Consider the following 14,619-nt stretch of genomic DNA (forward strand, 5'->3'; position numbering starts at 1 on the left):
GTTGGAGCTCCCAAGCGACCTGGATCCTCAGTGGGTGTCGATGATCGAGAGTTGTTGGCACAGGTTGCACGCCGTCTCTTGATTTTATTAAATTAAGCATATCCTATAATCAACTTTTTTGCTAAATTAGAGAAACCCCCCTAAAATAGCACCATTTGCACCCACAAAAAAAAAAAAAATGAAAAACCTACATTTAGCCCACACAATGTTTAGACTTTCCGCACTTAACTCCCTTTCTGTCATACTTTTCCTTCAGGAATTTCTAGAAAATCTTAAACATGATCTTTCTTACCATAAAAAGGGTACAATTGGTTTTCACATCATATTGTAAGGTTACATACTTAACCTTAAATGGCAAATGCGACAAGAAGGGATTTCAGTGCTAAAATTGTAAAGACGGAAACAATCCTAGATTTAGATATCTCAGGTGAGAAAAATGCAAATATTGCGATATTTATGGGTTGTTTCTGCAATTCCCGTCTCTCTCTCTCTCTCTCTCTCTTTCTAAGTATTTTGGTTTTGTGATTTTGGTGTTGTATATAAGGAAGTTTTGCTTGGTATGCTTGTAACTTTGTGGGCATTTATTGAAACACCTCTGCTTGGTCATGCTCGGCTTGTTTATGATTGAGCCAAGCTCGAGCTTTGCTTATTCAATTTTGAATCGAACTTGTGCTGCTTGTGAATAGATGCCTTAATAAGAGATTACTAAGGTTAATTAACACACCATCTTCTTCAAACACAACATCACATATTTTTAGAACTCAAGCAGGAAGACAATGAGATTTTTACTGTAACCAATGAGCTCAATTAAGAAGGAAAGGGGGAAAGAAAACATCTCAGTCCTACATTTATTGTAAATCAAAATGACTAAATTAACAAAACAGCACAACTTCATTCGGAAGCAACTGTCGACATCTTTCGGTTTTTCAGTGTAGTATTACAACATACAAATCACTTCCACTACATTTCCTTTTTTAATATTTTAGTAGTACATCTATTATGCTAGCAACAACAGGCGCGAACAAATAACGGTGGAAATAGCTCGAATCGGCACAGAAAGAGCTGCTTCATGCTTTGCTCGCTAAAGCCAACTGCAGAAGAAAGCAAGCTAACAAATCTGCTATCAAACATAGTATATCAAAATAACATAGTAAAGAAACTAAAGAGAAAATAAATATATAAAACGTAATAATGAACTACTTTGAACTTCATCAAGCAATTACTACCTAAAAGGTGAACTTTGTCAAAGCAGAAATTCACCGATGCTTTCATATTTTCTGTTCTGCAATCAGTTCGGCTTGAATGTAATTTGAAGGGGACCAGAGCCCAAGCTGTTATTGAAACATAAACACATCAATCATGCATTTCATAATATAAAGGGTTGCATAAAATTTTCTTACCTCAAAGGTCAATCAATTTGGGAAAAAAGAAAAGCTACTTTAGAATTTCAAACAAATATACTGTATGGTGAACTACACAACTACCTACGTTGGAAAAAACACTCATGGAGCTTATATGGCCGCGCAAGATCAGGCAGGTAGAAAGCAACTTAATGCGAGTACACATGCAGAAAATAAAAAAAGAGAAAAAGCAAAAAACTTTGTATCATCTCTAAAAAAGAATATATCTATCACAGATGTATAATGAAACGAGAACACTATACAATACCAATTAACCTTATGATTTATGCAAAAGTACTAAATAATTGGATAAAAATGCAAAGTGCTGAATGATCCAACTAAACCCCTTTTTTTTTTAGGAGAAAATTCAACTAATCCAAAAATTCAACTTCTAATGTCATTGATCAAAGTGTCATTTTCTCGTTTTTCCAAACTCGCCGTTTATCTTCAAATCCCACAGTACTCCCTACATTTTATTTGATGATGTTTCTTGCTCTGTTCACTCTTTAGCTCACAAAACTAATAGTTAACAGCTTGTAGCCAATGGATTTATTAAGCTTAATATACATACCATTTCATTTAACTTTTTTTTTTTTTTTTTTTTGATAGCACGCTACCCGCTTCATTCATAGAGGAATTGAATTAGGCTACAGTGGTGAGGCAGCCGAGGCCTCGAGGATTAAAAAAAAAAAAAAACCAAACAAATAAGTTTGGTTTATTGAGTTCATTTAACTTAAATTAACTCAAAACATAAAGGACAAAAATAAGAAGTATGAACCAAACAAACAAGTTTATCAGCCTAACCAAAACGCTTTATATTTGAGGGTTTCTCCATTTATTTTTCCTAGCATAATAAAGGGCAAGAGATGCAAGATTCGTGTCATGTTCTGTTAGTGAAAATCTGCACTTCACTGTCGATTATGGTTGAGAGGAAAGGAACAATAGCAGTAACTCTAAAACTAGTAAAATGAAGTCAATAGAACAGACAATAAAACATTATGCAACTTAAAATCTATATCTACACTTTTATGTACTAATACATAAAAGGAGAGCTGGGTTACATTACGGGACAAACAAGCGACACATGTCCCTCGCGCTCTCCCTCCTCCACTTCAATACTATTGCATGCATCTGGTCAATTAAAATATCATATGCACTAAACCTTTTTTTTAGTTATTAATATTTTAAAACCAAAATACTATTTAATAAATATAATCTACATCGAATAAAAAACCTATGTACAAAGTATTATAGAGTTTAAATTCCAACAATAGAGATTATCAATACGAAGTATAAGATATAAGTATAGACCCGGTGTATGGAATGATTTCTCCTCCCCACCCAGTCCTCAACTATAAAAAAAAATTGTCTACACCCCTCTATAAATATTACATACACCCAACCTAATTTTTAATATTTAATATTATAAAATTAAATCTAATTTCATAGATGCGATTTATACTATGTAGAAAGGCTTTGTACTAAAAATTTTTAATTATTTGGGGTTTCGAAAATAAAGTGCATAAAAATTACAAACATATCCGGTGCACGAAATGGTTCATAAAGTTTTTCATAAAATTACTTAAGCCCAAAAGCTAAAAGTTTAGGAAGTCTCTGTGCATCTTCACCAAACAAATTTGGTAAAAAATGTGTGAAGACTCAGTCAACTGTTAGGATGCTTCGAAATAGACGCCTCAAATTTATTTTTTAACTGATTTTTTATAACTTTTGAGTTTTTATGATTACTTTTAGTTAACTAAACAAAATGTTTATTAAATTTTATACAAATTTTGACCAAAGATCAATAATTATAAAACCTTTTATGAAATAAAATTAAATAACTAATAATTGATAATTAATATATCTATTAAATTTACTAAATTTTACATTTATATATTTAAAAAAAAATTATTTTAATAGTTTCCTCTCTTTTTGTTTTCACATATGCCATTATAAAATAATTTAATTATTAACAAGTTTTTACAAAAATTTATGTCGCACATAAACTAATTTATATTATTTTTAATTTAAATTATTTTAATTATTAAATTTTTTACTTAAATCTATTTAATTAATAATTAAGGTAATAGATAATATAAAAATATACTTATCTAACAAATGCTTTATTAGAGGCTGTTATTACTGAAAGTAGGTGAAAAAAAAAAAAACAGGGCCACACAAGCCTACGATGCAAATAATATTGAGAAGAAAAAGTTGCATTTAAGAGAGTTAGAGACGTTAAAGAGATGGGGCATACCCGATCTTTTTCTTAAGAAGATTTTTCAATAACCTGCACCCGACGAATATTGGCGAATTTTCCAGAGCCTTCAATGTACTCCTTCAATTCCGAGCAACAACCGTTAATTGTTAGATATTTCATTGAGGTGGGCAGTTCTGGAATCGATCGCAGCAAACGAGCATCGTGTATCTCCAAATCATGCAGGGATTGAAGATCTATCATACTGGGCGGTAAGGATTCAAGAGACGAGGCCTTACGAATATCTAAGCGTCGGAGGGAGTTTCGGTTTTGCAACAGCCATTGCTCGTCGAGGGATGTGAGTTCGGTGCCATCACTTATACGCAACTGGCTAACAGAGTTGTTGAGGTTTCGCAATGGTTCGACGCGCAACAGAGCTGGCCGGTCGATATAAAGATCACGAAGCACCATATCTGTGGGGCTGGTATTAGTGAGGCCTAATGGTGGTTGCAACAGTGAAAGTTCGACGAGCTTGTCGCATCCTTCAATCCACAAGGATTGGAGCGGGAGGAGAGCTTGTAGCCTATCCAATGACGACAGCTCTTTACAGTTCCGGATCCAGAGTTTCGACAACCTTGGAAAAACTTCCGACGTAGGAAGGGACGTCATGCTTGCACATCCACTAATATCCAAGGAGTGTAGATTGTTCGATTTTGGCAATGACTCCAGTAGCGGCAAATCGAAATCGTCGTTTGATACAAGGGCGAGTTGTCGAAGTGTCTCGGGCAATCGATCGTCTAGAATCCCGTGTGTCGTGAGATTGGGACACTTTTTTATAGTCAAATCCTCGAGGGAGGGAAGTTTTTGGAAGAATTTTTCCGGCAAATGCCTTAGATTTTCACATCCAACAATGTATAAACTCTTCAAGGCTGGAAAACATTGTTGTTGTAACATGAATCCATCTAGAGATGTGAGGTTTGGGCACTCACAAATGCTTAGTTTAAAAAGTGCAGGATGCGATGATGATGAGCACGATGCTCGTCCTTGGCTGCTACTGCAATCTTGTTGCATCATCGGAAGAGAAGTCAATCCGGCCTCCACAATAACCAGCCGACTTAGAGTAAGAGGCAAAGCAGGCAAACCCTTTAAGCTAGGACAAGAATCTATTTCCAATTCATTAAGCAGAGGGAACATGTGCTCGCCTTCGAACAACTCCAAGTCCGGCATCCTCTTCAAGTATAGCTTCTCTAGTGATGGAAAGGCGCAACCACCAACACTTCTTGGACAACATAATTTCTTTACAGCCTGCATGCTTTTTAAACGAAGAAACTTAAGCAAAGGAAGTTGCCCAAAAGGTAGGAGGTTCTCCCATCTCTCACAGTTGGATAGTGTGATAGACCTTATATTAGAAAGAGAAGATTTCTCCATCATCCAACATGGAGATCTAACTCCGGCATATCCTTCAATTTCTAGTTCCTTGAGATTGGTATGTGGTCTTAAATTATCAAGAAGTGGCTCATCTACCTCTAGACCACCAGAGCGATTCGTAGACCAACGGAGTGACAATTCATCAAGATTTTTTTTCTCAATCAAGTTGGCATTTGCAGCCTCTTCGGGACTCGTTACATTTTCCAGACTCGTAATGCCTAATTTTCGGAGGCTTTGCAGGTTTTTTAATTGATCTATCTTATGGCCGCGCTCCTCACGGACACAGAAATTGCCTAACTCCTGAAGTGATATTAATTTGCCAATCCAAGGAATCTTGTCCATTTTAGCATAATAAAGAAGCCTCAATTGAACTAGATTGCTCATTCCATCCAATGTCGAATCATCTATTGTCAGTGCCGGAAGCCGCATTACTTCTAGGTGATAGAGTCTACACGCAGATTGAGGTAGAATAGATATCTCATTTTCTCTGTCACTCCATGAAGAGAGGGAGAGGTAGCGGAGGTGAATGAGTTTACCAACTTCATCTGGAAACTTATAGTCAGCTGCAGTCACTTCTAGAAAGCGTAAGCTTTTTAAATCTTTTAGAACCTTATTAAAATCTACTACAGAGAAACTGTCGGCTAAATGAATAATAAGGGTGCGTAAGTTCTTGAGATGGGAGATCATAAGAGGGTTTACCTTGTTGACAGGTTCCCTGGTGACATATAAGTGGCGGATTGTTTCGGGAATATCTCTAGAACCATCATCTTCAATTCCCAAACATTCCCCTGAAGAGACAAGCTGAGCTAGATCATGCAACAGATCATGCATGACATAAAATCCCGGGCTTAGATGGATATCAAAAAGGGATTTCCTTGCCAGATGGTTTAAATACTCCTCTCCCATATCCTCTAAACTTCGCTTTTCATGCATTGGTTGCTTGATTAACCCAGAACCTATCCACATACGGACAAGCTCATTCTTTCCAAACAGATGATCCTTAGGAAATATACTGCAGTATCTAAAGCAAATTTGCAAGCTTGCATGCCTGCAGGTCGACTCTAGAGGATCCCCGGGTACCGAGCTCGAATTCGCCCTATAGTGAGTCGTATTACAATTCACTGGCCGTCGTTTTACAACGTCGTGACTGGGAAAACCCTGGCGTTACCCAACTTAATCGCCTTGCAGCACATCCCCCTTTCGCCAGCTGGCGTAATAGCGAAGANCAATAACCTCCACCGAAGGAATATTGGCGAATTTTCCAGAGCCTTCAATGTACTCCTTCAATTCGGGGCGACAGCCGCTAATTTTTAGATTTTTCATTGAGGCGGGCAGTTCTGGAATCGATCGCAGCAAACGAGCATCATGTATCTCCAAATAACACAGGGATTGAAGATCTATCATACTGCGCGGTAAGGATTCAAGAGACGAGGCCTTATGAATATCTAAGCGTTGAAGGGAGTTTCGGTTTTGCAACAGCCATTGCTCGTCGAGGGATGTGAGTTCGGTACCATCAATTATTCTTAACTCGCTAACAGAGTTGTTGAGGTTTCTCAATGGTTCGACGCGCAACAGAGCTGGCCGGTCGATATTAAGACTAAGAAGCTCCGTACCTGTGGGGCTGGTATTAGTGAGGCCTAATGGTGGTTGCAACAGTGAAAGTTCGACGAGCTTGTCGCATCCTTCAATCCGCAAGAATTGGAGCGGGAGGAGAGCTTGTAGCCCATCCAATGACGACAGCTCTTTACAGTTCCAGATGCTGAGTTCCGACAACCTTGGAAAAACTTCCGCCGTAGGAAGGGACGTCATGCTTGCACATCCACTAATATCCAAGGAGTGTAGATTGTTCGATTTTGGCAATGACTCCAGTAGCGGCAAATCGAAATCGTCGTTTGATACAAGGGCGAGTTGTCGAAGTGTCTCGGGCAATCGATCGTCTAGAATCCCGTGTGTCGTGAGATTGGGACACATTATTATAGCCAAATCCTTGAGGGAGGGAAGTTTTTGGAAGAATTTTTCCGGCAAATGCCTTAGATTTTCACATCCAACAATGTATAAACTCTTCAAGGCTGGAAAACATTGTTGTTGTAACATGAATCCATCTAGAGATGTGAGGTTTGGGCACTCACAAATGCTTAGTTTAAAAAGTGCAGGATGCGATGATGATGAGCACGATGCTCGTCCTTGGCCGCTACTGCAATCTTGTTGCATCATCGGAAGAGAAGTCAATCCGGCCTTCCAAATAACCAGTCGACTTAGAGTAAGAGGCAAAGCAGGCAAACCCTTCAAGCTAGGACAAGAACGTATTTCCAATTCATTAAGCAGAGGGAACATGTGCTCGCCTTCGAACAACTCCAAGTCCGGCATGCTGTGCAAGTATAGCTTCTGTAGTGATGGAAAGGCGCAACCACCAACACTTCTTGGACAACATAATTTCTTTACAGCCTGCATGCTTTCTAAATAAAGAAACTCGAGCAAAGGAAGTTGCCCAAAAGGTGGGAGGTTCTCCCATCTCTCACAGTTGGATAGTGTGATAGACCTTATAATAGAAAGAGAAGATTTCTCCGTCATCCAACATGGAGATCTAACTCCGGCATATCCTTCAATTTCTAGTTTCTTGAGATTGGTATGTGGTCTTAAATTATCAAGAAGTGGCTCATCTACCTCTAGACCACCAGAGCGATTCCTAGACCAACGGAGTGACAATTTATAAAGATTTTTTCTCTCAATCAAGTTGGCATCTGCAGCCTCTTCGGGACTCGTTACATTTTCCAGACTACTAATGCCTAATTCTCGGAGGCTTTGCAGGTTTTTTAATTGATGGACACGGAAATGGTCTAACTCCTGAATTGCTTTGAATTTGCAAATCCAAGGAATCTTGTCCATTCCATCCAGTATCAAAAGATCTTTCTCTGCCTGAAGCTGCATTACTTCTAGGTGATAGAGTCTATACACAGATTGAGGTAGAATAAATATCTCATTTTCTCTGTCACTCCTTGAAGAGAGGAAGAGGAAGAGGGAGAGGTAGCGGAGGTGAATGAGTTTACCAACTTCATCTGGAAACTTATAGTCAGCAGCTGCGGTCACTCGTAGAAAGCGTAAGCTTTTTAAATCTTTTAGAACCTTATTAAAATCTACTGCAGTGAAACTCTTGTTTAAATGAATAATAAGGGTGCGTAAGTTCTTGAGATGGGAGATCATAAGAGGGTTTACCTTGTTGACAGGTACCCTGTTGACATATAAGTGGCGGATTGTTTCGGGAATATCTCTAGAACCATCATCTTCAATTCCCAAACATTCCCCTGAAGAGACAAGCTGAGCTAGATCATGCAACAGATCATGCATGACATAACCTTCCTCGCTTAGTTTGACATCAAAAAGGGATTTTCTTGCCAGATGGTTTAAATACTCCTCTCCTATATCCTCTAAACTTCGCTTTTCACGTATTGGTCGCTTGATTAACCCAGAACCTATCCACATATGGACAAGCTCATTCTTTCCAAACACATGATCCTTAGGAAATATACTGCAGTATCTAAAGCAAATTTGCAAGCTTGTCGGCAGATGATGATAGCTCAATCTCAGAATCATCATAATGTTGTCCTCACTTTCTTGCAAATTTAGAAAATTTTCATTCAAAATTCTTGTCCAGTATTTTTCATCCATGCAAGAGTTCAAACATCCGCCCAAAATTTTTGCTGCCAATGGGCATCCCCCAAGCTTCTTTGCTATTTGCTCACCAATCAATTTTAAGTTTCCATGATCATCAATATTCGTTCCAGCAAATGCATGCGTATTGAAAAGACGCATAAAATCAACTTTTTCTAACCCAGTTAATGTTAAAGACTCTTTTTTACATCGTAGAATACTGGCTACCGTGTCCGCCACTGAATCCATTCGAGTTGTCAACAGAATCTTGCTTCCATGTTGTCCAAATTTTAAAGGACTCACCAAACTCTTCCATTGAAGAAATTTTTTATCAGCCCATACATCGTCTAGTACAAGAAAAAACTTCTTGGAGATCAGCTTTTCTTTAAGAATCTCTTGAATTGTATTAAGGCTCTTGTCGCCAAGGCTCTCCCGAACATTCGCCGCTTCCAAGATCTTTCTTGTCAGCATAGCCACATCAAATTGATCGGAAACACACACCCACAAAACCAAGTCGAAGCACTTCCGCACTTTTTCATCGTGGTAGATGAACTGCGCGAGAGTGGTCTTTCCCAACCCACCCATGCCAACGATCGCAAAAGCCGAGACCTCACCGACAGTTGCAGAAGCATTCTCCGGCTCATCGCTTGTCGGTTTTGTTAACCATTCAACTATCCTTTCCTTCTCCGTGTCTCGACCGCAAATTGTATCCTCAGTTAAGAAGGAGCTAGTCTCACGGGCATTTCGTATCTCATCTTCCTGTTGACGCTTAACATCCGAATTGTATAGCTGCGTAACAAGGTGAAGTAAAGGCTCACTACCAGCAGCAACATGATCTAACGCCTTCACGGCCCCCCTCAACCTCGTCAAAGTGTCGTCATTTCCAAAGATATTGTTAGCAAACTCAGTAAACTTTCTCTTCAAGTTGAGTTCAGTACCTTGTCGTACTTTGTTATCTCCAGCTTTCACTGCCTTCTCCAGCTCGTAGTACTCCATCTCATCAAGCACATCCTCCGCCTGATCGACAGCATCTCTGAGTTGCCACAGCCAGGCGTCCAGACCCTCGTTTTGCTTCGTAGTGACAGTCTGCCCCTCCTCGACGAAAGTCAAGATCGCTCGAATCCGTGGAAAAGCCTGACGAAGCCTCTGGATCTCGTCCTGCATGGCGCTCAGCCCGGCGCCGCACTCCCCCACGAAGGATACGGCCGCGCCGATCAGCTTCTCGATTACCACCGACGCCGCGGACTGAGCCACAAAGGCCAAAGCCATGTTAGTTTCCTGTGTAGCTCTAGCTCTCTCTACTTCTTCCTCAAATGATCAAGATGAACAGAATCAATCAAAGACCGAAAGGGATGACCCAATAATAGTGTATTGAACAGCCAATAATGTAGGAGGAGTTTCTGCGTAACTTCTCAACCACTCACAAAGTCCGTTGTTTTTCCACCGTGTTGGGCCCGCTGAAAATCATATTAGCCATTCGAATCCTTATCTTAATAAAAGCTGAAGACGAAAGACTTGGCTTGATGTTCCCTGATTTGTCACTGAGCCGTCCTTCTTGATCTTTCCGCCTGTTATTTTTGTTTTTTTGCTCTTGTCCCTATTACATCTGCTAGACGGGTGTGAGTAGATTGTTATAGTTCTTGTTTTGGTTTGGTTTATTTGGTGCGTGTTTCCCCGGTTTTCTCCACCGTGTTGGGCCCGCTGAAAATCATTATTACCCTTCCAATCCTTATCTTAATAAAGTTTTGAAGATTCCACTTTATTTCATTCGCAATTTCGAACTTCAAATTTATAGATGGTGGGGGGGACGTTCTAATTTCTCAAATTTTTATATTAATTTATAAATTTTTTTATTTTTGATTATGAGATACGTGGTATTTGTGGTGTTGCGTTTTCGATTTTTTCGAATCATAGTACGTAATATTCTATTTTTGATGACCTCGCAATCTAATTACTAACTATATTAATTAATATTAGTAAGGTTCATTATATTATGTTAAGTTTGTTAGGACCAAAGTGAAGTGAGCTTTTTAAAGTTTCTAAGTTGTAAATGTCACACTAAAGCTTGAGAGCTAATACAAATTTAATTAAAATTGTAAAAAATTTACCTCCACCTGCCACACACAGTTTAACAAGCCAACAAAATATATATGTAGAAGGCTGATGCTTTTGATTGACGACAAAAGTATGTAATCTCTTTTTTTTTTAAATTGCGAACATGCATGTGTAAAAGCAATGCGCGATTAATTATTTGCACCTCTTTTGTATTCGTTGTCTTGTCTCTTTCGGCCTCCGTCGTGAGATGTGCGCTCAAGAGTAGCTCACTGAGTATATTTTATAAATAAATTTTATTAATATTTTACAAAGTTCAATATATATATATTAATTATATATTATATATATATATATATCCTTATATATATATAAGAGTATGTCTACCATTACTTTAGGAAGTACGAGCCTCCGTGCTTGTAAATTATTTTTCGATGAATAGGACATCAATTCGACGACGGCTCCCTTAGGTTAATAATTTGACCTTATTGGAACTATCTAGAAGATCAAATTTTATAATTTTTTAGATCATTTACTAAGCGCTCACAAAGGTCCCAACATCGTACTTTATTCCCCTCTCAGGGGCCGTGCGGCACATTTTTAAGTTCAACGGCTGTGTAGTTATCCAAATTACATGAAAATTTAATAAAAATTCTACTAACGTCAATAACAAGATCAATACTTCCGATTTGAAAATTTAAGTCATTTTTATCATTATTTTTTATTGGGATTCTTTTATTACTCAGACGTTCATTTTGAGGCTACTCGTTCACTAAGCAAAACGAATGTCGAAAAATTATAGAAATGTTGGTTTCTAGATAGTTTCCATAGGCTTCGTAGATCATCGTCTATGGAAACGATGGCGAATCAGACGTCTCATACGAAAATAACTATACAAGTACGGAGAGGTCCTGTACTTTCAAATAGTATAGGACGCTAGCTCGTATATATATTGGCAGAAGAGAGAGAGAGAGAGAGCAGGCTAGGCTACTATCTATATAGGCGATAGGTAGCCATTATGTCCTATCAATTGTTCCTTAATGGAATTAGATTCTGAATCGATGATCGGAGCCATTTTGAAATTGGTCTAGTAATATTTGAAAATTTCTTAGAAACTAAATTTCATAAATTTTAAAAGATTATTTACGATGTAATTAAATGGTGGTACAATTAGACATTTTGACGATTCTATTATGAGCGTTTGCTTGCTTTTAACGGCTCTAGCCGCTCTCCAATTGTCGTTGAATTGCTTATAGGTAAATTTTTATACTATTTAAATACATGTTTGTAACTCTGAATTATGCTTTGAATAATCTACCTCTATATTTTAAAAGCGTTATTCATTTTATTTACCGATTCATTTGTTAACTGATTACTGATAGATAAAACTTAAATAATATTAATTATAAAAAATCTTAACAAATTTGTTTCTATATCATTCTTACAAAATAAATACGATTCGAACTCGAATGAATATCCACAAAAAAAAGGAACAAAAACAAATGAAAACGAATTATCATAGAGAAGTCAAATATCAAATCGACTTGATTAGGACATGATACCATAAATAATAAAAAAATATATAAAATCAGAGAATTAGAAACTAGCATATGGAAATTAATATAAAATAATCATATATCAATTAAATATATATGAGTCGAGCTACTTTAACTACATACGATCAAGTTACCAAGCATATGATATTATTGACAGATATTAATCTACGTTAGATCTACCCTTGATTCATTTCAAATACCGTAAACTAAGTATTATAAAAAACACCCACATCTATATCTCAACCAAAACCACAAACACTCAAAAATTTATATCTAAATAGAGAAGAACTCCATTATTTAAATTACTATCAATAGAGATAACAAAATCATCAAAAACCACATTCAATAATCACTATACATTAATAATAAATCCAGACATAAACTTTGTACAAGAAATCAAATACTCATAAATCTAACATACAGAATATTTATAAAAAAATCACAAAGATAAAAATACAGTCAATAGTCACCAAGGGCTTCAGGTCATAAATTGCATAGCCTCAATAATGTATAAAAGATAGCATAATCTCTATTGATAATGAATAAATAAAAATAATAAGTATAAATACATAAACACATAATATCCTATATATAATTATTCGGTGCTATATATATAGAGAGATGAGCTAATCCATTTCTCCTTTGAGAGACGCGGAGGGACCGGAGAGAGAGATGCGCGCGGTATCTGGAGAGAGGAGAGACGTGAGAGAGCAGAGCTGGCGGCTATCACACGTCTATTTAATTTTTACATCTATAATCGCAAGATTTAGAGTACTGCCTGAATATTATTTAAACTCTGTTACATATCCGTGGGTAAGCACGGAGGCCTCTTCTCTTCCAAGCTTGGTTTTTCCAATGACTCCTATGGCTTCCAAATCTCGATCTGGCTCGTTAAGCTTGGATCTACACCATGGAAACTATTTTGAAACTAGTTTCATAAATTTTTCTCAGCCATCATTGTTGCTAGTGATCTTTACCAGGTTCAAAGATTACAGTTGTTAATGAACATAATGGTGATGCGTTTGTGATTTAACGGTGGAAACACAATCCAAATCTGATGAAACTTTGGTATATGAAATTTATTTTTCAGTATTTAGGAAATTAAATCAGTACCTGCTGATCTTAAATTCAAGTCTTTATCATAGATTTTTTAATTGAGATTTTTAATTTGATCAGCGTTCATTTTTTTGGATACTCGTTTGACAGTGTAAATGATGCCGGACAAGTTACTGAAAAATTTTTTGCCAGCAGATACTTTCAATGGTAGTTAGAATCAACTTAACGGAGTCAATCGTCGATTTGGAAGCGCATCATGGTAAGACACAACTCTTAGTGCACTGGAGGCCATCCGTGGGCTAACGATTAGGTGAGCCTGTATACCAGCCTAGCTCTGCTCTCTCTCTCGTCATGCTCTCTTCTCTCTCTTCTCATCCGCTCTCATCTCTCTCTTCTCTTTCTCTCGTCTCTCTCTTATATATATATATATATTATTATAATATGATTATATATAGTAGTGATATAGTATAGACTGTAGGCTACGGGATATTACGGGTATCTATAGTACCGAGAAGCGGGTATATAATGTGTTTGTTTCAGAATTTCCTGGGCGTTTCAACATGACAATGATCCGTAACTTTAAATATGATCTGGGTATATGAAATGTGCTTACGGAATAAAATGTTAGTTTTTTTCAATATCGGTTTACTTAGTAAATAAGATTATATTAAATATGGACGGCTGAAAATTGAATGAATATTTTTAAATTTGAGTATGTAGCGACTTTTAAAATTCAAGATCAAGGTTAAGTGTTAACTTAAGAAGTTCTATATTCAGGTTTTAAAGTATTTTCTTATCAAAGTAATGTTTGATTGAAATTTTAGAGGTTTCCTCCTACACCAGTTGGTAAATCCAAACTTTGTCATAATAGCCATTGAAAATTGACAATTTGATAATAGTTTGATTAATAAATTTGGAAACTCATGCGAAAAATTATAAAATTTTATTCTTTAGAAACTTATAATTACTAGATCAGTTTTAACAATGCGGATCAAGTTGATCCTTGAAGCCAACTAAGGGTATATCGAAACCAGCACTTCCTAATCTAGTACCGGAGCTCGGGTTACTAATAGATAGATCGTAGTGCCCTAAGCTTCTATTACCTATAAATTATTTATATATATATATATATATATTTAATTTTATATATATATAATGATATATATAATATATATAGTTGAGTAGAATATATTCGGAGCAACGCCGCTCCGTTGCCTCACCCATTGTATTTGTCGATGATGGCAGCTTAAATCGACAGTTGGCACCAACGGTTTAACATGTC

At 37.0% G+C, this 14,619-nt stretch overlaps 1 protein-coding gene and 1 long non-coding RNA gene across 6 annotated transcripts; one reads left to right on the plus strand and one right to left on the minus strand.

Moving 5' to 3' along the window:
- Positions 12-654, plus strand: LOC109725930. Its single transcript, XR_002220382.1, has 2 exons — positions 12-63; positions 257-654. It is a non-coding gene; the product is annotated as an uncharacterized LOC109725930 (long non-coding RNA).
- Positions 828-10,232, minus strand: LOC109725446 (putative disease resistance protein RGA1). 5 transcript variants are annotated; one of them, XR_002220267.1, is made up of 4 exons: positions 8,561-10,232; positions 3,658-6,046; positions 1,227-1,331; positions 828-1,091 (listed from the first exon to the last, which is right to left on the minus strand). XR_002220267.1 is itself a non-coding variant. In XM_020254635.1 (2 exons), the coding sequence occupies exons 1-2, from the start codon at positions 9,940-9,942 to the stop codon at positions 3,670-3,672; spliced, it is 3,759 nt and encodes a 1,252-aa protein (XP_020110224.1). In that variant the 5' UTR covers positions 9,943-10,232; the 3' UTR covers positions 3,596-3,669. The 5 variants fall into 5 exon arrangements, 2 of the variants coding, with proteins under 2 accessions (XP_020110224.1, XP_020110226.1); XR_002220266.1 differs by having other exon boundaries at positions 828-1,117; XR_002220268.1 differs by having other exon boundaries at positions 828-1,117; positions 3,658-3,690; positions 6,259-10,231.

This window comes from Ananas comosus, linkage group 20, assembly GCF_001540865.1.
Source record: "Ananas comosus cultivar F153 linkage group 20, ASM154086v1, whole genome shotgun sequence".
Taxonomy (NCBI): Eukaryota; Viridiplantae; Streptophyta; class Magnoliopsida; order Poales; family Bromeliaceae; genus Ananas; species Ananas comosus.